This window comes from Actinia tenebrosa, unplaced genomic scaffold, assembly GCF_029948245.1.
Source record: "Actinia tenebrosa isolate PJP-AT-01 unplaced genomic scaffold, QUT_ActTen_1.0 PGA_scaffold15__27_contigs__length_11533743, whole genome shotgun sequence".
Lineage (NCBI taxonomy): Eukaryota > Metazoa > Cnidaria > Anthozoa > Actiniaria > Actiniidae > Actinia > Actinia tenebrosa.
The window spans coordinates 172457-199173 of record NW_028292575.1 but is presented as its reverse complement, the minus strand read 5'-3'; the positions used below and the strand labels follow the sequence as shown (position 1 = coordinate 199173).

General features: G+C 36.8%; 2 protein-coding genes across 2 annotated transcripts; both read left to right on the top strand.

The window, feature by feature from the left end:
* Positions 1-511: 511 nt before the first annotated feature.
* Positions 512-11070, top strand: LOC148910771 (uncharacterized). Its single transcript, XM_089030571.1, has 18 exons — positions 512-602; positions 1447-1784; positions 2499-2637; positions 3138-3439; positions 4011-4200; positions 4482-4795; positions 5089-5227; positions 5309-5610; positions 5847-5943; positions 6046-6381; positions 6704-6988; positions 7095-7201; positions 7580-7775; positions 7850-7940; positions 8051-8285; positions 8484-8535; positions 9435-9746; positions 10097-11070. Exons 1-18 carry the CDS (start codon positions 512-514, stop codon positions 10588-10590), a joined length of 4020 nt encoding a protein of 1339 aa, XP_088886697.1. The 3' UTR covers positions 10591-11070.
* Positions 11071-12358: 1288 nt separating this feature from the next.
* Positions 12359-26515, top strand: LOC116291069 (uncharacterized). The gene is made up of 19 exons (XM_089030314.1): positions 12359-12501; positions 16486-16805; positions 17272-17410; positions 18346-18658; positions 19332-19428; positions 19578-19728; positions 19974-20287; positions 20574-20712; positions 20796-21106; positions 21273-21420; positions 21521-21856; positions 22140-22424; positions 22532-22638; positions 23016-23211; positions 23286-23376; positions 23487-23721; positions 23919-23970; positions 24872-25183; positions 25542-26515. Exons 1-19 carry the CDS (start codon positions 12411-12413, stop codon positions 26033-26035), a joined length of 4131 nt encoding a protein of 1376 aa, XP_088886440.1. The 5' UTR covers positions 12359-12410; the 3' UTR covers positions 26036-26515.
* The last annotated feature ends 202 nt before the right edge of the window (positions 26516-26717 follow it).

Sequence of the window (26717 nt, the reverse complement as noted above, 5' to 3'; positions counted from 1 at the left end):
AAACTAGTTTTTTATCTATAGGTTCCTCATTTGAAAATGCCCACAAAAAGCAAACGCCCATAATTCCTTTTAGGATTCACGCTTTAAAAAGCTGGTTAAGTTCCAGTTATTTTGGCTTGCTAGTTATCAGGCTGATAGAAAGATTGAAACTGAAAGCTATGCCTGCTGTAACATGACTGATATCCACTGCTAGTGACCCATGAACTCTTTCTTATTCCGGAAGAATCCATCAGGGTTTAACTTGTCAATATACTGAAACATCTTCAACTATCTTATTATTGGCTATCAACTTATACATCCGGTCTTAAAACAAACCACTAATGCTAATATTTAATCCATCAATTATCCTGTCTCTCCAAGTTATTCTAAAACCCAAGCTAGACATCATTCCTCTAAAAGACTAAGGATTAATTTTGCCTTTATTATCGAGTTCTGAAATGCAATAAGACATTTCGACAATTGCTTTCGATTCTATTAAGTGTTGTTTGAGAACCGAATTAGAGAGTCAAAAATGAATTTACAAATCAGCAATGGATTCTATCATTTCCGCGTTCTCTTGGTGATGATAATATTCAACCAAATCAAACCAGGATCATTTACAGGTAAGTTATCAATCCAAAATATATTAGATAAAGAACCAACGCTTTGTTCTTTTTAGGCTATGGGACATGTAAATGATTATTTGTTCAATTTCTGTGACAGACCTCTGATCAGGTCAGATGAATTGGTTCTTTAAACGATATTTTCTCGCGTGACGTTTTTTCTACTAATCGTTTAATCCTCAATTTGCTTAATTGTCTTAACAGATATAAATACCTATCATAAGTCCCTTTTCTCCTAGGATTTTAGTTCTACTGAGTCATGTCTTTTATATGCGTATTGTAGTGTTTCTTTGATTTCTATTTGATGTGTTGAGTACTCTTATAAAAACATGACCTTACAAAACTCACATACGGATATCTTATAAAATGTCTACTTGAAGTTGATATTGTATGTTTGATCAAGACAACGTGTAACGACAGAAACCTTTGGTTGTGCTTGTGTGCATTTATTATTATTATTATTATTATTCTTTTATAATCTTATTGTTTCGTATTTTCATCACGTCATCAGCAGAAAGCTGTAGCTGCAGACTCGTTTTTTTACGTGTACACTTACGACACAGAGAGAAGAAAAATCGGAAAAATACTGAGATAAATAAAGAGGGCAAACCAAAAATGTGTGAAAAAATCGATCATATGATTTAAATAATCAGGCATGCATCACTCCATCTAAAAAAACTAGTAAAACAATATATCGATGAAAAGCACATGGAATGATGTAGGTAGTAATATCCCTTTAATGCTGTATACTCGATATACCGTGAGAAAAACTGTCCTATTTTCACGCGCGTACATTCTTGATGCAACCAATTTCATTTACAAAAGATCTTTTCTTCCTTTGAAGATAACGACTGTGCTGACAGATTGATTGGTGTAGAGAACAGATACATCATACCTGACAGCAGTTTTACAGCTTCCTCGTACTACCAAAGTTTATCATCTGACTACCGATACCACCCATCCAATGGTAGACTTGGTGTCAATAATGGATGGGGTCCATCTTTGTCGAATCGTAATGACCCAAATCGATATCTACAGATTGATTTTGGTCTTCCTTACGTTATCTGTGCTGTAGCCACACAGGGGCACAGTTCTAACTATGAGTGGGTGACACAGTATAAGATAAGTCTGTCGATGGATAATATAAACTGGAAGCCTTACCAAGAGAACGGGGCACTAAGGGTAAGAAATAGAAATCAATTTGTCATAGAAGTCGAGAAATAAAAACACGTTTATGTCTTTATTTCATTACAAAGCAAAGCACATTAAGGGCTGTTTTTTTCTTCTGTATTTGTAGTACAACATTATTGTAAATTAGATTATAATTAGAACATATTTGAATTGATTGAATTCTATAATTTAATAAACAGACTATGGGTAGAGTGACCACAGTAAATCCGTGAAACACTAATAACTAAATAGTACAAAATAGTGCTAGTTAAACAATAGAAAACAATGGAATTTGCATGAAATTGTGCCATTTAATATTTCTAAATTTTCACGGATTTACTGCTGTGGTCACGGCTCTATTACCCACAGCCAATTTACTCCAATCAAAGTGTGTTGTTTGTTGCCCAGTAAACAAGCTGCAGGAAAATCGACATTGTTTGTGCCATTTTAATAGTTATCATAAAACCACGTTTATGTCTTTATTTCATTACAAAACTTGATTTGATTCAGGAAATCAAGTGAGAATTATCATTTTAAAAGGCTGTTTTGGTCTCCTGTTCAATAAACTTATTCACTAGATTTCCTATGATATTCCGTATTAGTAGGATAATCCGTCTTTTATTGAAATAGCTGTCTTTAACACAACAAAAAAAATATAACCAACACGATGAGGTTTGGTTATGGTGTTAACCGTGATTTTATCATTTTTATGATTTTATGTTTCAGTTTTTTGCTGGAAACACCGACAGAAGAACCATCAAAAAACACTTCCTTTCTCAACCCTTGACGAGATACATCAGATTCATACCTACAACGTACCAATCCTGGAAAACAATGAGAGTAGGGGTCTATGGATACTTAAAAGGTAAAACCCTTTATAAATCAAAATGATAAATATACATCGACTGATAAATTTTATTAAGGCCTCGTCCACATGTATCCGGATATTTTTGAATCCGCAACGCAACTTTTTTGTTGCGGATTTAAAAAAATTCGCGATCACACGTTTATCCGATACGTATCCGGATATCAAAATCTTAGGTAAACAGAGCATGCGCACTTGAGCATGACCATGAGCTAAAGATTGGCGCCATTTCCGTTTGCCTACGTCAGCGTATTCAAAAATATACGGATTCAACCGTCCACACGACCCCGGATTCACACCGTATTCAAAAATTTCCACTCTGGAGACCGTATTCAAAAAGTTGCGAATTCGAAAATATCCGAATACGTGTGAACGGGACCTAAGGCGCAGGCATACAGTGAGACTTTGCTCGTCAGGAGGACCCCAAATCAGGGTCCTACAATGTCACTTTAATTGATCTTAACTATATAGACTCCATCCCTTCTTTTCTCATTTCGTAGCTTGCGAGAACTCTCCTCTTGGCATGGAATCAGGAGCTCTTCAAGATGGCAGTATAACAGCTTCATCTGATGTACACCTAGCCAAGAATGCCAGACTACATTACACATCAGGCTCATCGTGGTGTGCCTCTACAAGTGACTCTGATCCATATCTACAGATTGACTTAAGGACATCTCACCTTATTTGTGCTGTGGCTACACAAGGAAATAGCATGGCTGACCAGTGGGTGAAGACATACCAGATACATACATCTACTGATGGTACAACATGGACCACTTATCAGGAGAACAATACTGACAGGGTAATGTAGCATTAGTGATAGTATGATAGACCTGTGGGTGAAGACGTACCAGATAGATACATCTACTGATGGTACAACATGGACCACTTATCAGGAGAACAATATTTACAGAGTAATGTAGCATTAATGATAGTATGATAGATCAGTGGGTGAAGACGTACCAGATACATACATCTACTGTTGGTACAACATGGACCACTTATCAGGAGAACAATACTGACAGGGTAATGTAGCATTAATGATAGTATGATAAACCAGTGAGTAAAGACGTACCAGATAAATACATCTATTGATGGTACAACATGGACCACTTATCAGGAGAACAATACTGACAGGGTAATGTAGCATTAATGATAGTATGATAGATCAGTGAGTAAAGACGTACCAGATAAATACATCTACTGATGGTCATACAACATGGACTACTTATCAGGAAAAAAACATTGACAGGGTAATGTAGCAATACTGATAGTATGATAGATCAGTGGGTGAAGACGTACCAGATAGATACATCTACTGGTAGTACAACATTGACCAATTATAACGTATTCTTCATATATGTCACTTTTAGTGTACGTGGGCCATGAACCTTTTTGTTTCTGATTCACAGATATTCTACGGTAACTATGATCGTTCAACTGCTGCACGTCTCATCCTGTACCATGGTATTATTACAAGATATCTACGTATTGTACCTAAGACATCCCAGACTGGTACATCGTGCTTAAGGACAGAGATCTATGGATATCCTTTCCAGTCAAGTAAGATTCCCATGAATTCCCATGTTCCTTTTTGATGTTTTCTGAATTTTTTCAGGCACGTGGTGTTTTTTTTTTCTTTTTCATATATGTTTTTATTTCTCAAAACGTTGAGCAAATAGGTCGGTGGCCATTTTAAATTTTCTCTACTAATGGACTAATGGTATATGAGCTGATAGCCTAGTAGTGATTGCATGATTATCTGAAAACCTTTTAAAAGTTATAAATATTTTGCATAGTCCTGCACTTAATCATATTTGACTTTCAAACTTTCTCCTGTTCAGGCTGTTCAAGTCACAGTGTTGGTATACCCTCTACTAGTTTGGTACCTGATCACAGGTTTACAGCAACATCAACTTCTGCTGCATACAAACCTTTTAAAGGAAGACTGGGTAATAGCCAAGCCTGGGCTGCGAATACACGAAATGCACCTGGTGATTATCTTCAGATTGATCTTGGTGCTATGTTCTATATATGTGCTGTAGCTACTCAGGGACTTGGAGAAAACAGGAACGAATATGTGAAAAAGTACAAAGTATTGTACTCAACAAACAACGTGCAGTGGACAACATATCAGGAAATGTCTGGTGACAAAGAGGTAATTTAGAGACCTGCCAATGAAAAAAATTCCATTGTAGTTTAATTTGGTTGACCCAGACCGCCTCCTGCTAATGAATGCACAGTCCATTAAAGAGATGGATCCAGAGCCGTAGAAAAACTGAAAAACTGAAAAACAGATAACACCATGTTATCGAGGAATTTTGATTTTGACTTTGATAAAAACCAATAAAAGTGTTCATTTGTCACACGCATCATAGTTATGTCGTAATAATAAAACACATTTTCCAGCTCACACTTCTCGTTTTGCTTATGTGTTTTTGCGTTTGACAGTTCAGCGGTAACTCTGACAGAACAACAGTGGTTGCTAATGCAATAACCAACCCAATCAGAGCAAGGTTTGTCCGTGTACTTCCAACAGAGTTCAAACAATGGAAGATGCTGCGGGTGGATTTCAAAGGACTTCCACTTGGTATGAAATCTTTAAGTATTCTGTATGGTTGCATGTGAGACGAGTTATGAAAATTATAAAATTGTATTAATTTTGTTCAAGGTTGTACCTCGTCGCTTGGTCTTGAGAATTCACAAATACCAGACTCACACTTAACGTCATCTTCATCATCCGATAATTCCCATACTGCACCACGTGGTCGTTTGTATGGCAGTTCGTCATGGTGCAGCCAAACAAATGGTAATAATGAGTACATACAGGTTGACCTTGGACAGGTCAAGACAGTGACAGGTATTGCAGCACAAGGTAACCCAGATATGAATGCATGGGTGACGTCATACAAAGCTAGCTACAGCTTTAATAACAGATATTGGAATGAGTACAAAGAAGGACAGGTTGTTAAGGTAATATAGTCTGGGCTATGATTATTAGTCATATATATATATAAGCCCGCTCAAAAGTACATTCTAATGATCTAATGACAGGTGTTTTTAATGTGAGCTTATTAAAAGCCTTTTGATGTTAATAATCCACTTTTTTTTTTTTTTTTTTTTTTTTTTTTTGTACATTCCCGGATTTTATTAAATAGAATTTTGAAGGAAACAGCAATAGGAATGGCGTCAGAGTCAACTAGTTTAAGAATCCAACAGCAGCACGTTATATCAGAATTACTCCTCAGACCCACAACTCAGGGGGCCGTCATTGTCTACGATTTGAAGTCTATGGATGTGATATCTGTAAGTCATACGAGAAAGTATTTTCAAACTGAAATCCTTACTGATCTCATGGGAATATTAAAATCTAATCAATAATGATAATTGTGCGGTATATCATTTCAGTCATTGCCCCAAAAGTGGTTTTAAATACTGTTGACCTCATCCTTTCAAGTATCAAAGGACGTTCCATTACATTAATATGTAGTGTACTTGGTGAACCAGCACCTGACATACATTGGTTTAACAATGGAACAAAGATCAATGGTGCAACACAATCAACACTACAAGTACAGTTCATCTCTGCTGAAGATGTGATGTCCAAGTACAACTGTACAAGACAAAATCCTAACACACGAGCTGTGGTCTGTAACACGTTCTACACGTGTAGAATAGTAAACCCACTTTACCTGCCGAGTGGAGGAATGAATGAGGCATCGGGGAAAGTGACGGTGAACCTGAGTAAGTAATTATGTGATGTTCACTTCTGATTTCTATATGATGGCACCTTTCCTTTCTTTCTTTCTTAGTTTCTTCGTGTATTTTGCTGCGTTTTCTCTATTAACAATGGGTTTTTTCTCGTTTCCTTATTTTTACTTTCCCTAACCCTATCCCTTCATCCCTCTCTTCCTTCCTTCCTTCCTTCCTTCCTTCCTTCCTTCCTTTTGTTATTCTTTCCTGACTACTTTTCTAACTTTAATGTTTGTTCTTGTTCAAATTATTACATCTAATATATATAAACAAAACATCGATGCTTATTCATCTATGCTTGTTTTCCTCTAAGATGTTCCGAAGCCGCCAACTTTCTGCGGCACTGCAAGCGAGAGATCCATAATACTTAGATGGATCGCACCTACACCAACCGATGACGTAGGCCAGATCAAGTGGTATGGCATTAAATTGAAAAATCAGTCTTCAAATCCCCTTATCTATGTTCGAGGCACATCATCTTCTTATAACTTGGCATATCTCAAGCCTTACACAAACTACTCTGTGGAAATGAGGGCGATAAGCATCGTTGGTAATGGGTTATGGAGCAGATTGCAAGTTATAAGGACATCAATCACCAGTAAGTATTGGGGTGAGAGCCCATGATTTATCTAATACCACTAGTCATGGATCTTAACCTTTTTAATGACCGGTCCCTAAATCTAATGAAACTGATCTTGGTGCAGAACCTTACAACCCTTCTCATGTACAAGCTGAGAAACAAACGAAGACTTCTATTAAAGTAAGATGGAAAAGTTCATTGCCAATATCACTGGTTGTTAAAGAGTATATGGTAAGTCTTATGTAAAGAATTGTCAGTATTTTTTTCCAAATACAGTCGACTCTCGTTACAGCCGACACCTTCGGGACCGTCACTTCATGTCCGTAATACTGTAGCGAGCGTCCGTAATAGCGAAAATTATTTACGGTCATTTCTTTGTCAGTATTTTTGTCGGGGATTTTTCTCCTGTCCGTAATAGCAAAGTGTCCGTAATATTGGGGTGTCCGCAAGGCGAGAGTTGACTGTAAAGTAGCGTTAGTTTTATAAGTTCAAAAATGTAGCTGATTATGATTATGCCATAATAATCTTTCTTCATGAATCGCTATTTCGAGTTACTTATTTTTCATTTTATATTTGCATTTCTAAAATATTTTTCATCATTCAATTTAGATTGAAGTAAAAGGTTCTAAACCATACTGGCCAAAGTACTCATTTTCAAAGACTTACATGCAGAATGGAGCACTAACTAACATGGTAATCGACAGTCTTGTTCCTGGTACAAGCTATGAGTTCTGGGTAACTGCGTTAACAGTATGTGGAAAGAGTCAAAAGAGCGAATCAAGCAAAAAAGACACAGACATTGACAGTAAGTACCATAAATAATTCCGGTTTTGCTTGCTGTCTCGCTGCCTAAAGCATCATTTATACTTCATGTTCTAGATCCTGTCAAGCCTACAGGGAATTCTATAACTCTAAAGAACAAATTTGACGTTCCGTTATGGTCAGTTGATCCTGTCAATGGACCAATCAGGTAGTTATTCCGGATAAATAACATTGGGTGCTCCGTGATTCGTTGTAACAGTTAAATAAGTGTATACCCCTGTATCCATTATTGACTTCACTCTCAATTACGTGTATCAGTTCATATCAAGTTATCGTAATCAAAGGGAACAAAGATGTCAGTGACTTACCAACAAATATCAGTGACTACAAAGATGCACAAGAGTTTTACGTCACATCAGAACTGAAACCAAACGAGATCAAGTCTTCTTTTCCTGTTGGTGACAATAAAATATATGGACAATATAAGAATGTACCACTAGACAAAAGAAAAACATATACTATTGCAGAGAGAGCGATTACTGAACACGAAGGAGTAAGTACATCAAATTACGAATTTAACTCACTCGTATCAGAGGAATCCTACTTTTCTCCGATAAGGACTTAGAACCTGTCCCTCCTCCAAACCAAAATAAACCTATTCAATGATGCGTGACTATAAGAGTAGGGGACTGTCTTCTGGTTCATTTAACATCTACTTACCATTTGTTTTGGTTTTTTTTCCTATTCAAAGAAAATTTACGCGGGCCAAGCTGCAGTAGTAGCGAGAATTGAAGTGACTCAAGGTATAACGCACAATATGTTATTAATTCTTTTAGATTGTTGTGTATATATGGCGTTGTTATTGACTTCAATCTAAGACAATTTGGAGGTTTAGAAGAATTGGCCAAGAAAATATATAGAACAAAACAACAAATTCTACTTCCATAGTAAAAAAAAAATATAAGAAATAAACAAAAAAGATTTAAAAGCAAAAACAAACAAACAAAATCAGATCAAAAAACCAAGCAAAAACTAAACACATTAAATTCCTCATTAAAGTTACTTTGTTCTTGTAAATTTGCATTATATTTTCAAGGTTGAATATATTTTTCCGCTGATTAAAAGTTTCTGAGAAAATTATGAATTACAAAGTAAACGAGTATAATTACAATGATAGATAAATGGTTTGAGTAGGAAAAACGAAGAGAATAATAAAAGGTTGTGGACGACTCCCGAATTCTGAGGAAATTGAAAGCTTTCGAGTTGGGAGTCTTAATTAAAAAAGGTAAATATAAGAGAGAAATGTGATGGAAAATATAACTATTTAACCGTAAGAAGATGCAAATATGCCGTTTGTAAATACAAATGTAATAATTACTTAGTGAGTAATTATATGATTATAGGGGATTATAGAAAATATGATAAGAACAGAAATGAAGAGAAATTATAAACACTAAATACATGATATATGTATTCTTCGATTGCACGTTACGTCATCGCGGCCATGTTGGTGCCATTTAACAAAATATTTCTTCTTAGCATCCATTGTTAACGGCACCAACATGGCCGCCATGCTTTTGTCTTTTAACTCTTTTGGGAATGCTTGCAATCCATCAATAGAGGCAAGCATGCATAAACGGGTACTTCATTGAATGCGACTCCATGCGTATTTATATTATATCCGATATGGTCATACTTTCAGATCCACCGGAATATTCCAATTCGACTATCTGGGTTTTAGAAGGCGACGAGGTCACTCTTGGCTGTTATACAAGTGGCCATGATCCAATAAAATACTCTTGGACTAAAAGAGGAACTCCTTCGCTCGATAGCGTCGAAGCGAGGGCAAACGGTGACGATTTAATAATAAGACTTAAAAGTGACAAGGAATTTGGTATCTATGTATGTACTGCTACAAACAGTGAAAGAACGATAGTTTACCGAATAAACAGAGTGGAATTGAAAAAATACATTACACGGAAACCTAACGCAAGTGAAAGAAAAGCAAAGGAAGGTATAATGATACTAATGGTATAAATCATTTTCACGTATAGCTGTAACGAGATAATTTAGCATTTCTACTCCCCTGTCCTCTTCGACAGGAACTGCGTATCGGTTTTTATTGAGATGGAGTTAGGAGGTAACCAGCCGTTGTGACAAAGTCTTTATAATACACCTTATTTGAAAGTCTTGCAGTACATTCCAATTCTGTAGATGCCGTCCGCGGGCTGCCCTTTTTGCAATCTGTTGTGAAACAAATTGGGAGATTAACCAAGGCCTCTTGCTATACGAATGGGTAAATTTGAACACAAGAGCCTTCATCACGTGATCAAATAGTCATGTTTTCTATTGATTTCTTAACAGTTGTGTCTTACGTCATTCCACTTGTATTGATCATTCTTGGACTGATCATCTGTATCGTTTATTTGGTATACCGGCTACGGCGAAAAGAAAAACAACACGATGAGAAACGAATGAAGAGCAAGTCAGATGAAAAAGAGGTCTCGAATGACGTCATAAACAATCCAGACTATGCTGATGACATCATTAAAAATTCAAGAAAACCACAAACTACAACAGCTGACGAAATAGAAACTTCAGGCTACATGGAATTACGACCAAGACAAAGCAGAGATACGGTTTACCAGTCGATACAAGAGCCTGCAAACAGACCTAGAAAAAGTGAAACACCACACACGCGAGGCATGACGGGACATGAACAATACATGGACTTAAAACCAAGAGCAAACACCGAATACGAAACACTACATCATAAAGAGAATGCGCCAGGACAAGAATACGAGGATGTTGGCCAGGATTTTACAAGAAACATTTCTTCTCATGACACGCAAGCATAGTTTTATGAGGATTGCATGTTTGGATCGGGTAGCCCATTTACCGATATTGAACGTTTTAAAAAAGATCCGCCAATAGCATCATAGTACTAAAAATCGCCGCAGTGAAGTCTTAAATGACAAGTTCTATCAGATAGATTTTAAAAATATCGGCTTATGACTTAACTATATATATTTTCATCAATTTTTAAATATTTAAATAATGATGAATATTCTAGTGTTACAATATCATATAATAAGAGTTTTTCTAGTCAGTAGCACCGCATTTGTAGTGTTAAAATTTTTAGTCGTTGTCTTATCATAGTACCAAATTTGCCGGACTATATATTCAACAAACAAAGTAATTCGTCCTACATCATTACCGGTTTTATTATTGTTTCTGTATTGTTCTTTTAATCAACAGTATAACAAGCCTCAAAAATAAAAGTTGGAAGACAGGGCCTACGGTTTTAAGTCCTTGTCCGAGAAGACTTGAAAATCTAACCATTTGCAGATGTAATTACAAAGGCAGTACCTTCTCTTCAGTTATTTTAAGACCCTGAGTGTTGTTCTGGCCAAGGCTTGAACCACGACCTCCCGCAAAACAGACAGACGCTCTTACCAACTGAGCCTACCGGCCGGCGGTAAATAAATAAATAAATAAATAGAAATAAATAAATAAATAGAAGTTGCTGCAAACAAAAAGTAAAAAAACGTCTGCGCGCGCATTGGTCGGAAAGGACTGGCACTAGCAGAGAATATATCCAAGATGGCGCTTTATTTGGCGAGAGTGTGTATTTTGTAGATCTACCAGTCGATCTGTAAACTAATTACGATTTTGAGACGACAATACCAAAATTATTGATGGCTAGTTGAGAGAAAATATATTCGGTATTGGGCGGAGTCGCGTAGGATTATCATCCGATGTGCCCGACACACGCAAGTTCTAAAGGCCACTCGATTTTTTTAGAACAGCTGGTTGTTCTTTTTCTGTTTTCGTAATGGAACTGCGTAATGATATCGATACTGGTTTGAATGAGCAAACCAACAATTTTTTGGTTATCGTTGCAATAGTACATGAAGAATTCAACGATCACGGCTTGCTATATCTAAACAAATTGCACATGGGGGGAAATTTCTTTGCATTTTAAGGCCGCGCAGTCCGATAGATAATACTAGAGAGTTTTAGACCTGACTTTTTTTCTCCCCGCAAACGGCAAGCGTCACCACTTTTTCATCGCCTCGCTTCCATCGTTTTATTTTACTTTACCTCTAGCAAATTTTCTCTCCATAAACAAATTTTTTTTTGTTTTTCTACTACTTGGATTTTTTTGATATTCGTTTTTAGTCATTTAAAAGAATTTTTCACTGGTCAACTGAAGTTTCATGTTTGCCGTGAACGTAAACCTAAAACTATCTACTAATTGCATCGTACGTGATGTAGTAATACGGGAGAGAGAGGGTACTAGTTATCAGGATGATAGAAAGATTGAAACTGAAAGCCATGCCTGCTGTAACATGACTGATATCCACTGCTAGTGACCCATGAACTCTTTCTTATCCTTCAGGGTTTGACTTGTCAATATACTGAAACATCTTCAACTATCTCATCGGCTATCAACTTACACATCCGGCCTTAAAACAAAACACTAAATGCTAATATTTAATCCATCAATTATCCTGTCTCTCCAAGTTATGCTAAAACCCAAGCTAGACATCATTCCTCTAAAGGACTAAGGATTAATTTTGCCTTTATTATCGAGTTCTGAAATGCAATAAGACATTTCGACAATTGCTCTCGATTCTATTAAGTGTTGTTTGAGAACCGAGTTAGAGAGCCAAAAATGAATGTACAAATCAGCTATGGATTCTATCATTTCCGCGTTCTCTTGGTGATGATAACATTCAACCAAATCAAACCAGGATCATTTACAGGTAACTTATCAATCCAAAATATATTAGATAAAGAACCAAAGCTTTGCTCTTTTGAAGCTACGGGACATGTAAATGATTATTTGTTCAATTTCTGTGACAGACCTCTGGTAAGGTCAGATGAATTGGTTCTTTAAACGATATTTTCTCGCGTGACGTTTTTTCTACTAATCGTTTAATCCTCAATTTGCTTAATTGTCTTAACAGAGATAAATACCGATCATAAGTCCTTTTTCTCCTAGGATTTTAGTTCTACTGAGTCATGTCTTTTATATGCGTATTGTAGTGTTCCTTTGATTTCTATTTGATGTGTTGAGAAATCTTATAAAAACATGACCTTACAAAACTCACATACCGATATCTTATAAATGTCTACTTGAAGTTGATATGGTATGTTTGATCAAGACTACGTGTAACGACACGAACCTTTGGTTGTGTGTTTGTGTGCATTTTTTATTATTATTCTTAAATTATAATCTTATTTTTTGTATTTTCATCACGTCATCAGCAGAAAGCTGTAGCTGCAGACTCGTTTTTTTGCGTGTACGCTTACGACACAGAGAGAAGAAAAATTGGGAGAGGGGGAATAAATTAAAGAGGATTGACCAAAGTTTTTAAAAAAATGATTCAAGCATGAAATTGCATAATAAGGCATGTCCCTAGATCTCTTTATGTACAATTTTTTTTTAAAGCTAATAACTTAATGCTATTTTTTCATCGCTGGTGAAGAAAAACAAATGCAACTACCGCAAAAATAGTTATTCAAATTTATGTCGTCAATTCAGTGCTGTAAAGTTCCGAATTCATTACTTAAAAATGAATATAATAATGTAAAAGTTGTGAACAAAATGTTTTCCTCAACTGGTGGCTAAAAATGCATCTTTAACAAACCCTTCTTTGGAGAAGTATTCAAGACTGAAACATATTTCTAGAGTTGCTTTTCGTTTTGGAGTCGGTGACTGTTGTCGCTTCAAGGAAACCGCAGATTCTCATTCCCATTTCCCAGCGACTCAGCTAGGAACGCCTGGGACCATGACCCCCATTTTGGCGACCAAATGCGACGACAAAGAACGGCCTGCATTTTTAGACTCGGGTTCATACGGAAGCCCGAGTAATAAATATCTGAATTACAATCCTAGAAAGTCCTCTTTTACTGCTCAATTATATTACTTCTAAAGCCCGGAACTACATCCTCAGCTGCTAAGCCAATCTATAAGCCATTTATCTATGAACACTTCATTCAAATCCATATCTGATTACTTTTGCGCAAGAATGCACATTTCGCGAGAAGGAGACTACAAAAAAAAATAAAATAAAAATAAGACCCTGTTGGCAGGGTACATTGGGATACCCGAAGGACCTGGAGGACCTGGTTTCAACATTTAAAAAAATTACTTTTATTTAAGCGTCTAGTCGTTCTAGCGCTTTCGCACCAATTGGGGACACTTTTCGCTCACGCACTACCACTACATTTAATATTCTATACATACATACATACATACATAGTTTATTCAAATCGCAAATAAATTATTGACAAATAGTAAAATACAAGTAAGAGCAGAGGCTAGCAAAAAGCGATACAAATAAGACAACAAAGCACAATAATAGGCGACTTGAAAGGAAGTTATGAGGTTATCCCTATGTAAAAACTCCCAAGAAAAACAACAAAACATGACAAAAATGCATTATAAAGAAAGACCCTAAGCAGCGTAATTAGCGAAAAATGCTCTATAAATGAAGTATAAGTATATGAATATGTACTAAATAAAGGAGAGACAAGCTCTCCGCCACCCTGAGCCCCACCCCCGCACGCGCACCCACCAGACAGATTATGAAGATTATGCACACAACGCTCAACTCACATGTTGATTTTAGGAGGATTTAGTTATGTTGGTTGAGCTTCCGAAACTACTGATAAAGTAGACATTGCATGACATTGAAATGTGTGTGCATCTAGAGAAGTAATGTTAGGCATTTACACTTTTGGGGTCTCTGTGTTGTGATTTATTGATGTTTTTGATGAAATAAATAAGTGGGCGTTTGGAATTGAGTCGATCAGCAATGTACAGTAAAACTATACAGATATTTATTTGTAAACACTTTCTCAGAAAGAAAAATCAAAACAAACCTCCACACGGCTGTAGATTTTGCCCGGGAGGGGTACTCCCATATATGGACTATACGGGGATGATCCGCTGAACAGGGTATGGTTTTTCGAGCTTCTTGTCATAAACAGGGTATGCAATTTCACTCAAGTTCCAAGTTCTTCCTAAGTTTCCTGTCATATTCAGGGTTTCTACTTTCGTATTGACCGAAACTGGTTATCATGGTCGTCAAAACAAACAAAACAATATGCGAGCTGGCATAATAAGTGAAACAGGAATCAATGCAATTAATTATTTCTTTTGTCATAAACAGGGTCTATAAATTTGAGGATTTTTTGTCATAAACAGGGTACCTCTTTCAGAATTCCAGCGGAACACCCCTCCGGGAGATTTCGATCAAACTGGGAACACGAGTACAAATATTGTTCAGTTGAATGGACCTCTGTTTGTGTTAGAAATCTCAAGGAGTTTATACTTACAAGTTTCGCTCGCTAAAAAATGAAATTTTGACCCCCTTAAGAAAATATATTTACATTTGTAGCAAGATCTTTGTCGGCATCTATTTCACAAGTTTGTCGTGAAGTCTCGATCCAAGTAATGATTAATCAGACCCTGGTTGGGACGGTTTACTAGTATTATACCAGAGTCTCTAAAAATCTAAAGAAGAAGTAAAAATAAGTTGCAAAATTTCGAACGACAGTGTTGAAAGCCGTTTGTAGGCAGAGCGTTTATGCCATACTCATCAAAGTCATCGAATAATTAACAACTCAATTTCAAACTCCAATTCCAGTTCCGGTCCGGATTTTGGCATACGTAATTAGCTTGTTATGCAACCACGTTTCAAAAGCATGGCATTTGCACGGCTCGCTTTAAAATCAAAATGCTTCATTTAAAACGTAAATACAGGCTAATATTTGCTCAAAACCTCTCTCATAATTGCTTTACATTTTTTTTGAAGAAAAATTAAAGGAGATCATAACGCCCGCGAACGGCAAAGATCAAACCCTGGAATGTTCGTAGCGAATTATTTATTTTGCTTCTTAAATCAAATAGAATTTTAAAATAAATATTGCTATGTACCTCATGTTCCTTTGTGAGTAGACTTTGAAGCCAAAATAGTTAATATAAATACATAAATATAGATCGTAATTCTGACACTTGAAACCCTGTTCTCCTTATCGATCTTCGCTTGTTCGTGCATTGGAAAATACTGCTCGAGTAGATAAATCATGAAGAGTTAACCAAGACAAGCTATTGCCTATGAAGTTTATTGATAATTCTTAGAAATAATCGCTTCGAAATTATCACTATCTTCTCGGCTTGAAATCCTTGTTTACGAAATTGATAAATTGATATTTGAGTTCGGCTGTCTTGAATTACAGCAGTCAACGAAATAGAGCATGCATAGGCACAAACCTCTGCCACGTGATCTGCTAGCTCCGCCCTCTCATAATCACTTGACAACATAATGACATTGATTGACATCTGGTACATGATAATTGATTGGACTATGAATTAATGTGAACCACATAGCAGATGCCGGCAAAGGTCTCTTGGGTAAGTTCCTGAAGACCCCTGGGTAATATTGCGCAAGTTTGTCATTTTGTCGCGGAGGAAAAAAAAAAATACAAAAAAAAAACAAACAAACAAAAAAACAAAGGCATTTTACGACTGTGATACCAAAGGTATCCCAGTAAAAAAAACAAAGGCATTTTACGACTGGGCTGCCACAGGCAACCCAGTAACTAGTAAAAAATATTTCCATTAAAAGCACATTGCGATATTAGCGTGACAAAGATTGTGTTGTGCCTTGTTCGTTGCCTAATGCGCCTAGTGGTTACTGACCAAGTTAACTTACAAAAGACCTTTTCTTCCTTTGAAGATAATAACTGTGCTGACAGATTGATTGGTGTAGAGAACAGATATATCATACCTGACAGCAGTTTTACAGCAACTTCGCAATACTACAACACTCACTATCCATACCACGCTAGACTTAACAGTGACTTAAGAGGATGGGCTGCAAAGACAAATTCAGATCCAAATGACTATCTACAGATTGACTTTGGACTTCCTTACGTCATCTGTGCTGTAGCAACACAGGGTAGCAGTGCTGGTGATGAGTGGGTGACACAGTACAAGATAAGTCTGTCCATGGATAATATAAAATGGAAGCCTTACCAAGAGAACGGGGCACTAAAGGTAAGAAATAAAAATCAATAGGCGACGTGCACTAAGAGGTCACGTGATCAAATCGGCCATTGTGGCTGGCATTTTACAGGATATTAGCTATGCGAGAATGCAAAAAAAAATGGTGGATTCGGATATTTTTTTGGTGATAAAAGGTACGTTAGCGCACTAAATAATGATGAAAATCCCCTTTTCTTGCAAGAAATATATTCTTAGTACACATCTAAAGTACATTTTGCTATTAACTCGCCTAGAAGAGAAAAAATATGGTATTTTTTGCGCTACGATGTGAAGACCTAAGAATGAAGTTGGAAAATACTCGATATTTTTCTACAAGAAGTCGTTGTTGTCCGTATTTGTATAATCCGTCTTTTTGAAATAGCTATCTTTAACACAACTTAAAAAATGTAACCAACATGATGAGTTTTTGTTGTGATGTTAACAGTGAATTTATCATTTTTATGATTTCATATTTTAGTTTTTTGCTGGAAACACCGACAAAAGTACCATCAAAAAACACTTTCTTTCTCAACCCTTGACGAGATGTATCAGATTCATACCTACAACGTACCAATCCTGGAAAACAATGAGAGTAGGGGTCTATGGATACTTAAAAGGTAAAACCCTTTATAAATCAAAATAATAGATATACATCGACTGAGAAATTATATTAAGGCCTCGTCCACATGTATCCGGATATTTTTGAATCCGCAACGCAACTTTTTTGTTGCGGATTTTAAAAAATTCGCGATCACACGTAGCGTATTCGAATCGTTTTAGACCGCTCACATTTATCCGATACGTATCCGGATATCAAAATCATAGGTAAACAGAGCATGCGCACTTGAGCATGACCATGAGCTAAAGATTGGCGCCATTTCCGTTTGTTTACGTCAGCGTATTCAAAAATATACGAATTCAATCGTCCACACGACCCCGGATTCACACCGTATTAAAAAAATTTCCACTCTGGAGACCGTATTCAAAAAGTTGCGAATTCGTCTACCGTATTCGCCAGATACGTGTAGACGGAAGGCCAATCCGCAACAAAAACGAGTTGCGAATTCAAAAATATCCGGATACGTGTGGACGGGGCCTAAGGCGCAGGCATACAGTGAGACTTTGCTCGTCAGGAGGACCCCATGTGGCACTACCTGTAGAAAGTAGAAACAATTTCAACTTTGCAGGGTGAACACGTGGTGTGATCGTCCTCGACAGCATCGTGTTTTATTTTAAATATAAATATCCACAACAGCGTTCTATAAACCAAACGTAGTTGCTATACATTAAGTCTGATTATATCTTTAGATTGATCGCAATTATTTGGCAGTAATACACTCGAGTGCATGAGAGATAAAAAAAAAGAAAAAAAAGAGTTAAAACGGCTAAAACCAGCCACACTCTTTGAATGCCTAGGCCAACATGGGCGATGTAATCTGGTAGTCACATCCAAAATATATGCAAATCAGGGTCTTCAATACCGATCACTACCGATCCTTGTTTAACCGACCTTAGCTATATAGACTCCTTCCCTTCTTTTCTCACTTCGTAGCTTGCGAGAACTCTCCTCTTGGCATGGAATCAGGAGCTATTCAATATGGCAATATAACAGCTTCATCTGATGTACATCTAGTCAAGAATGCTAGACTACATTACACATCAGGCTCATCGTGGTGTGCCTCTACAAGCGACTCTGATCCATATCTACAGATTGACTTGGGAACATCTCATCTTATTTGTGCTGTGGCGACACAGGGAAATAGCATAGCAGACCAGTGGGTGAAGACGTACCAGATAGATACATGGAACTCAGCAACATGGACCACTTATCAGGAGAACAATATTGACAGGGTAATGTATCATTAGTGATAGTATGCTAGATCAGTGGGTGAAGACGTACCAGATAGAAACATTTACTGATGGTACAACATGGACCACTTATCAGGAGAACAATATTGACAGGGTAATGTAGCATTAGTGATAGTATGATAGTTCAGTGGGTGATGACGTACCAGATAAATACATCTACTGATGGTACAACATGGACCACTTATCAGGAGAACAATATTGAAAGGGTAATGTAGCATTAGTGATAGTATGATAGATCAGTGGGTGAAGACGTACCAGATAGATACATCTACTGATGGTAAAACATGGACCACTTATCAGGAGAACAATATTGACAGGGTAATGTAGCATTAGTGATAGTATGATAGATCAGTGGGTGAAGAAGTACCAGATAAATACATCTACTGATGGTACAACATGGACCACTTATCAGGAGAACAATACTGACAGGGTAATGTAGCATTAGTGATAGTATGATAGATCAATGGGTGAAGACGTACCAGATAAATACATCTACTGATGGTACAACATAGACCACTTATCAGGAGAACAATACTGACAGGGTAATGTAGCATTAGTGATAGTATGATAGATCAGTGGGTGAAGACGTACCAGATACATACATCTACTGATGGTAGAACATGGACCACTTATCAGGAGAACAATACTGACAGGGTAATGTAGCATTAGTGATAGTATGATAGACCAGTGGGTGAAGACGTACCAGATACATACATCTACTGATGGTAGAACATGGACCACTTATCAGGAGAACAATACTGACAGGGTAATGTAGCATTAGTGATAGTATGATAGACCAGCGGGTGAAGACGTACCAGATAAATATACATTTACTGGTTGTACAATATGGGCCAAGTATACATCTGTCACTTTTAATGTAAGTGGGCCATAAACCTTTTTGTTTCTGATTCACAGATATTCTACGGTAACTATGATCGTTCAACCGTGATACGACAAATTCTGTACCATTGTATTATTATAAGATATCTACGTATTGTACCTAAGACATCCCAGACTGGTACACCGTGCATAAGGACAGAGATCTATGGATATCCTTTCCAGACAAGTAAGATTCCCATGAATTCCCATGTTTCTTTTTGATGTTTTCTGATTTTTTATTTATTTATTTTTTTTTTTTTTTCAGTGACGTGGTGTGTTTCTTTTCATATGTTTTTTCTCAGAAAGTTGAACTAATCGGTCGGTGGCCATTTTAAATTTTCTCTACTAATGGACTAATGAGCTGATAGTTATAAATATTTTGCATAGGTCTGCCTTTAATCATATTTGACTATGAAATTTTCTCTTGTTCAGGCTGTTCAAGTCACAGTGTTGGTATACCCTCTACTAGTTTGGTACCTAATCACAGGTTTACAGCAACATCAACTTCTCAGCACTACAAACCTTTTAAAGGAAGACTGGGTGGTAGCCAAGCCTGGGCTGCGAGTACACAAAATACACCTGGTGATTATCTTCAGATTGATCTTGGTGCTTTGTTCTATATATGTGCTGTAGCTACTCAGGGACTTGGAGAAAACAGAGATGAATATGTGAAAAAGTACAAAGTATTGTACTCAACAAACAACGTGCAGTGGACAACATATCAGGAAATGTCTGGTGACAAAGAGGTAATTTAGAGACCCGCCATTGTAAAAATTTGCAATGTAGTTTAATTTGGTGGACCCAACCCCCCTGCTAATGAATGCACAGTCCATTAAAGAGATGGATCCAGAGCCGTAGAAAAACTGAAAGACGGATAACGCCATGTTAACAAGGAATTTTGACTTTGACTTTGATAAAAACCAATAAAAGTGTTCATTTCTCACACGCATCACAGATATGTGGTAATAATAAAAAAATATTTTCCAGCTCACACTTCTCGTTTTTTCTTTTGCATGTTCTTGCGTTTGACAGTTCATCGGTAACTCTGACAGATCAACAGTGGTTACTAATGCAATATCCAACCCATTCAGAGCCAGGTTTGTCCGTGTACTTCCAACAGAGTACGAACGATGGAAGATGCTAAGAGTGGATTTCAAAGGACTTCCATTGGGTACGATATCTTTAAGTATTCTCTGTATGGTTGCAAGTCAGACAAGTTATGAAAATTATAGAATTTTATTAATTTTGTTCAAGGTTGTACCTCATCGCTTGGTCTTGAGAATTCACAGATACCAGACTCACAGATTACGTCATCTTCTTTCTGGACTAGTAATGGTGTTCAATATACTGCACGTCTTGGTCGTCTGTATGGCAGTTCGTCATGGTGTAGCCCAAAACGAAACCCGACCGAACACATACAGGTTGACCTTGGACAGGTCAAGACAGTGACAGGTATTGCAACACAAGGTAGTATACCTGTTAAAGTGTGGGTGACGTCATACAAAGTTAGCTACAGCTTTGATAACAGATATTGGAATGAGTACAAAGAAGGACAGGTTGTCGAGGTAATATAGTCTGGAATATGATTAGTCATGTATAAGCCTGCTCAAAAGTACATCCTAATGATCTAATGACAGGTGTTTTCTTATGTCAGCTTATTAAAAGCCTTTTGATGTTAACAATCCACTTATTATTATATATTTTTGTACTTTCCCGGATTTTATTAAATAGAATTTAGAAGGAAACAGCGATAGCAATGGCGTCAGAGTCAACTGGTTTAGGAATCCAATAGCAGTACGTTATATCAGAATTATTCCTCAGACCCACAACTCAGGGGGCGGTCATTGTCTACGATTTGATGTCTATGGATGTGATATCTGTAAGTCAAACGAGAAAGTATTTTTAAACTGAAATCCTTACTGATCTCACGGGAATATTAAAATCTAATCAATAATAATAATTGTGCGGTATCATTTCAGTCGTTGCCCCAAAAGTGGTTTTAGATACTGTTGACTTCATCCTTCCAAGCATCAAAGGAAGTTCCATTACATTAACCTGTAGTGTACTTGGTGAACCAGCCCCTGACATACAGTGGTTTAACAATGGAACAAAGATCAACGGTGCAACACAATCAACACTACAAGTACAGTTTATCTCAGCTGAAGATGTGGTGTCCAAGTACAACTGTACAAGACAAGATCCCAACACACGAGCTGTGGTCTGTAACACGTTCTACACGTGTAAGGCAACGTATCCAAACTACGTGCCAAGTGGAGGAATGAATGAGGCATCGGGGAAAGTGACGGTGAACCTGAGTAAGTAATTATGTGACATTTCTGATTTCTATATAATGGAACCTTTCATTTTTTTTCTTTCTTAGTTTTTTTCGTGTAATTTGCTGCGTTTTCTCTATTAACAATGTTTTTTTTCGTCTCTTTTTCCCTAAACCTATCCCTTCATCCCTCTCTTCCTTCCTTCGTTCCGTCCATTTTTTATTCCTTCCCTACCTTTAATATTCGTGTTAAAATTATTATATTCAATATATAAAAACACAACATTCAGTTGATGCTTATTCATCTATGCTTGTTTTCCTCTAAGATGTTCCGAAGCCGCCAACTTTCTGCGGCACTGCAAGCGAGAGATCCATAACACTTAGATGGATCGCACCTACACCAACTGATGACGTAGGCCAGATCAAGTGGTATGGCATTAAATTGAAAAATCAGTCTTCAAATCCCCTTATCTATGTTCGAGGCACATCATCTTCTTATAACTTGGCATATCTCAAGCCTTACACAAACTACTCTGTGGAAATGAGGGCGATAAGCGTCGTTGGCTATGGGTTATGGAGCAGATTGCAAATTATAAGGACATCAATCACCAGTAAGTAATGGGGGTGAGAGCCCATGATTTATCTAATACCACTAGTCATGGATCTTAACCTTTTTAATGACCGGTCCCTAAATCTAATGAAACTGATTTTGGTGCAGAACCTTACAACCCTACTCATGTACAAGCTGAGAAACAAACGAAGACTTCTATTAAAGTAAGATGGAAAAGTTCATTGCCAATATCACTGGTTGTTAAAGAGTATATGGTAAGTCTTATGTAAAGAATTGTCAGTATTTTTTCCAAATACAGTCGACTCTCGTTACAGCCGACACCTTCGGGACCGTCACTTCATGTCCGTAATACTGTAGCGAGCGTCCGTAATAGCGAAAATTATTTACGGTCATTTCTTTGTCAGTATTTTTGTCGGGGATTTTTCTCCTGTCCGTAATAGCAAGGTGTCCGTAATATCGGGGTGTCCGCAAGGCGAGAGTTGACTGTAAAGTAGTGTTAGTTTTATAAGTTCAAAAATGTAGCTGATTATGATTATGCCATAATAATCTTTCTTCATGAATCGCTATTTCGAGTTACTTATTTTTCATTTTATATTTGCATTTCTAAAATATTTTTCATCATTCGATTTAGATTGAAGTAAAAGGTTCTAAACCATACTGGCCAAAGTACTCATTTTCAAAGACTTACACGCAGAATGGAGCACTAACTAACATGGTAATCGACAGTCTTGTTCCTGGTACAAGCTATGAGTTCTGGGTAACTGCGCTAACAGTATGTGGAAAGAGTCAAAAGAGCGAATCAAGCAAAAAAGACACAGACATTGACAGTAAGTACCATAAATAATTCCGGTTTTGCTGGCTGTCTCGCTGCCTAAAGCATCATTTATACTTTATGTTCTAGATCCTGTCAAGCCTACAGGGAATTCTATAACTCTAAAGAACAAATTTGACGTTCCGTTATGGTCAGTTGATCCTGTCAATGGACCAATCAGGTAGTTATTCCGGATAAATAACATTGGGTGCTCCGTGATTCGTTGTAACAGTTAAATAAGTGTATACCCCTGTATCCATTATTGACTTCACTCTCAATTACGTGTATCAGTTCATATCAAGTTATCGTAATCAAAGGGAACAAAGATGTCAGTGACTTACCAACAAATATCAGTGACTACAAAGATGCACAAGAGTTTTATGTCACAGCAGAACTGAAACCAAACGAGATCAAGTCTTCTTTTCCTGTTGGTGACAATAAAATATATGGACAATATAAGAATGTACCACTAGACAAAAGAAAAACATATACTATTGCAGAGAGAGCGATTACTGAACACGAAGGAGTAAGTACATCAAATTACGAATTTAACTCACTCGTATCAGAGGAATCCTACTTTTCTCCGATAAGGACTTAGAACCTGTCCCTCCTCCAAACCAAAATAAACCTATTCAATGATGCGTGACTATAAGAGTAGGGGACTGTCTTCTGGTTCATTTAACATCTACTTACCATTTGTTTTGGTTTTTTTCCTATTCAAAGAAAATTTACGCGGGCCAAGCTGCAGTAGTAGCGAGAATTGAAGTGACTCAAGGTATAACGCACAATATGTTATTAATTCTTTTAGATTGTTGTGTATATATGGCGTTGTTATTGACTTCAATCTACTAGACAATTTGGAGGTTTAGAAGAATTGGCCAAGAAAATATGTAGAACAAAACAACAAATTCTACTTCCATAGTAAAAAAAAAATATAAGAAATAAACAAAAAAGATTTAAAAGCAAAAACAAACAAACAAAATCAGATCAAAAAACCAAGCAAAAACTAAACACATTAAATTCCTCATTAAAGTTACTTTGTTCTTGTAAATTTGCATTATATTTTCAAGGTTGAATATATTTTTCCGCTGATTAAAAGTTTCTGAGAAAATTATGAATTACAAAGTAAACGAGTATAATTACAATGATAGATAAATGGTTTGAGTAGGAAAAACGAAGAGAATAATAAAAGGTTGTGGACGACTCCCGAATTCTGAGGAAATTGAAAGCTTTCGAGTTGGGAGTCTTAATTAAAAAAGGTAAATATAAGAGAGAAATGTGATGGAAAATATAACTATTTAACCGTAAGAAGATGCAAATATGCCGTTTGTAAATACAAATGTAATAATTACTTAGTGAGTAATTATATGATTATAGGGGATTATAGAAAATATGATAAGAACAGAAATGAAGAGAAATTATAAACACTAAATACATGATATATGTATTCTTTGATTGCACGTTACGTCATCGCGGCCATTTTGGTGCCATTTAACAAAAGATTTCTTCTTAGCATCCATTGTTAACGGCACCAACATGGCCGCCATGCTTTTGTCTTTTAACTCTTTTGGGAATGCTTGCAATCCATCAATAGAGGCAAGCATGCATAAACGAGTACTTCATTGAATGCGTCTCCATGCGTATTTATATTATATCCGATATGCTCATACTTTCAGATCCACCGGAATATTCCAATTCGACTATCTGGGTTTTAGAAGGCGACGAGGTCACTCTTGGCTGTTATACAAGTGGTCCTGATCCAATAAAATACTCTTGGACTAAAAGAGGAACTCCTTCGCTCGATAGCGTCGAAGCGAGGGCAAACGGTGACGATTTAATTATAAGACTTAAAAGTGACAAGGAATTTGGTATCTATGTATGTACTGCTACAAACAGTGAAGGAACGGTAGTGTACCGGATTAACAGAGTGGAATTGAAGAAATACATGACAAGGAAACCTAACGCAAGTGAAATCAAAGCAAAGGAAGGTATAATGATACTAATGTATGGTATAATTCATTTTCACGTATAGCTGTAACGAGATAATTTAACATTTCTACTCCCCTGTCCTCTTCGACAGGAACAGTGTATCGGTTTTTATTGAGATGGAGTTAGGAGGTAACCAGCCGTTGTGACAAAGTATTTATGATACACCTTATTTGAAAGTCTTGCAGTACATTTCAATTCTGTAGATGCCGTCCGCGGGCTGCCCTTTTTGCAATCTGTTGTAAAACAAATTGGGAGATATGAAAGACACCATGAAAGACCTCTTGGGTGGGTAAATTTGAACACAAGAGCCTTCATCACGGGATTAAATAGTCATGTTTTCTATTGATTTCTCAACAGTTGTGTCTTACGTCATTCCACTTGTATTGATCATTCTTGGACTGATCATCTGTATCGTTTATTTGGTATACCGGCTTCGGCGGAAAGAAAAACAACACAATGAGAAACGAATGAAGAGCAAGTCAGATGAAAAAGAGGTCTCGAATGACGTCATAAACAATCCAGACTATGCTGATGACATCATTAAAAATTCAAGAAAACCACAAACTACAACAGCTGACGAAATAGAAACTTCAGGCTACATGGAATTACGACCAAGACAAAGCAGAGATACGGTTTACCAGTCGATACAAGAGCCTGCAAACAGACCTAGAAAAAGTGAAACACCACACACGCGAGGCATGACGGGACATGAACAATACATGGACTTAAAACCAAGAGCAAACACCGAATACGAAACACTACATCATAAAGAGAATGCGCCAGGACAAGAATACGAGGATGTTGGCCAGGATTTTACAAGAAACATTTCTTCTCATGACACGCAAGCATAGTTTTATGAGGATTGCATGTTTGGATCGGGTAGCCCATTTACCGATATTGAACGTTTTAAAAAAGATCCGCCAATAGCATCATAGTACTAAAAATCGCCGCAGTGAAGTCTTAAATGACAAGTTCTATCAGATAGATTTTAAAAATATCGGCTTATGACTTAACTATATATATTTTCGTCAATTTTTAAATATTTAAATAATGATGAATATTCTAGTGTTACAATATCATATAATAAGAGTTTTTCTAGTCAGTAGCACCGCATTTGTAGTGTTAAAATTTTTAGTCGTTGTCTTATCATAGTACCAAATTTGCCGGACTATATATTCAACAAACAAAGTAATTCGTCCTACATCATTACCGGTTTTATTATTGTTTCTGTATTGTTCTTTTAATCAACAGTATAACAAGCCTCAAAAATAAAAGTTGGAAGACAGGGCCTACGGTTTTAAGTCCTTGTCCGAGAAGACTTGAAAATCTAACCATTTGCAGATGTAATTACAAAGGCAGTATCTTCTCTTCAGTTATTTTAAGACCCTGAGTGTTGTTCTGGCCGAGGCTTGAACCACGACCTCCCGCAAAACAGACAGACGCTCTTACCAACTGAGCCTACCGGGCGGCGGTAAATAAATAAATAAATAAATAGAAATAAAAAATAAATAGAAGTTGCTGCAAACAAAAAGT

What these genes read in the sequence shown, in the direction of transcription:
- LOC116291069 (XM_089030314.1), top strand. Translation starts at nt 12,411, where the DNA reads ATGAATGTACAAATCAGCTATGGATTCTATCATTTCCGCGTTCTCTTG. An exon ending in AAATGTCTGGTGACAAAGAG is followed by an intron (nt 20,288 to 20,573) that starts GTAATTTAGAGA and finishes TGCGTTTGACAG; the next exon opens with TTCATCGGTAACTCTGACAG. An exon ending in GAGAATTGAAGTGACTCAAG is followed by an intron (nt 23,971 to 24,871) that starts GTATAACGCACA and finishes TCATACTTTCAG; the next exon opens with ATCCACCGGAATATTCCAAT.
- LOC148910771 (XM_089030571.1), top strand. Translation starts at nt 512, where the DNA reads ATGAATTTACAAATCAGCAATGGATTCTATCATTTCCGCGTTCTCTTG. An exon ending in AAGAGAACGGGGCACTAAGG is followed by an intron (nt 1,785 to 2,498) that starts GTAAGAAATAGA and finishes TTTATGTTTCAG; the next exon opens with TTTTTTGCTGGAAACACCGA. An exon ending in AAGAAGGACAGGTTGTTAAG is followed by an intron (nt 5,611 to 5,846) that starts GTAATATAGTCT and finishes AACTAGTTTAAG; the next exon opens with AATCCAACAGCAGCACGTTA.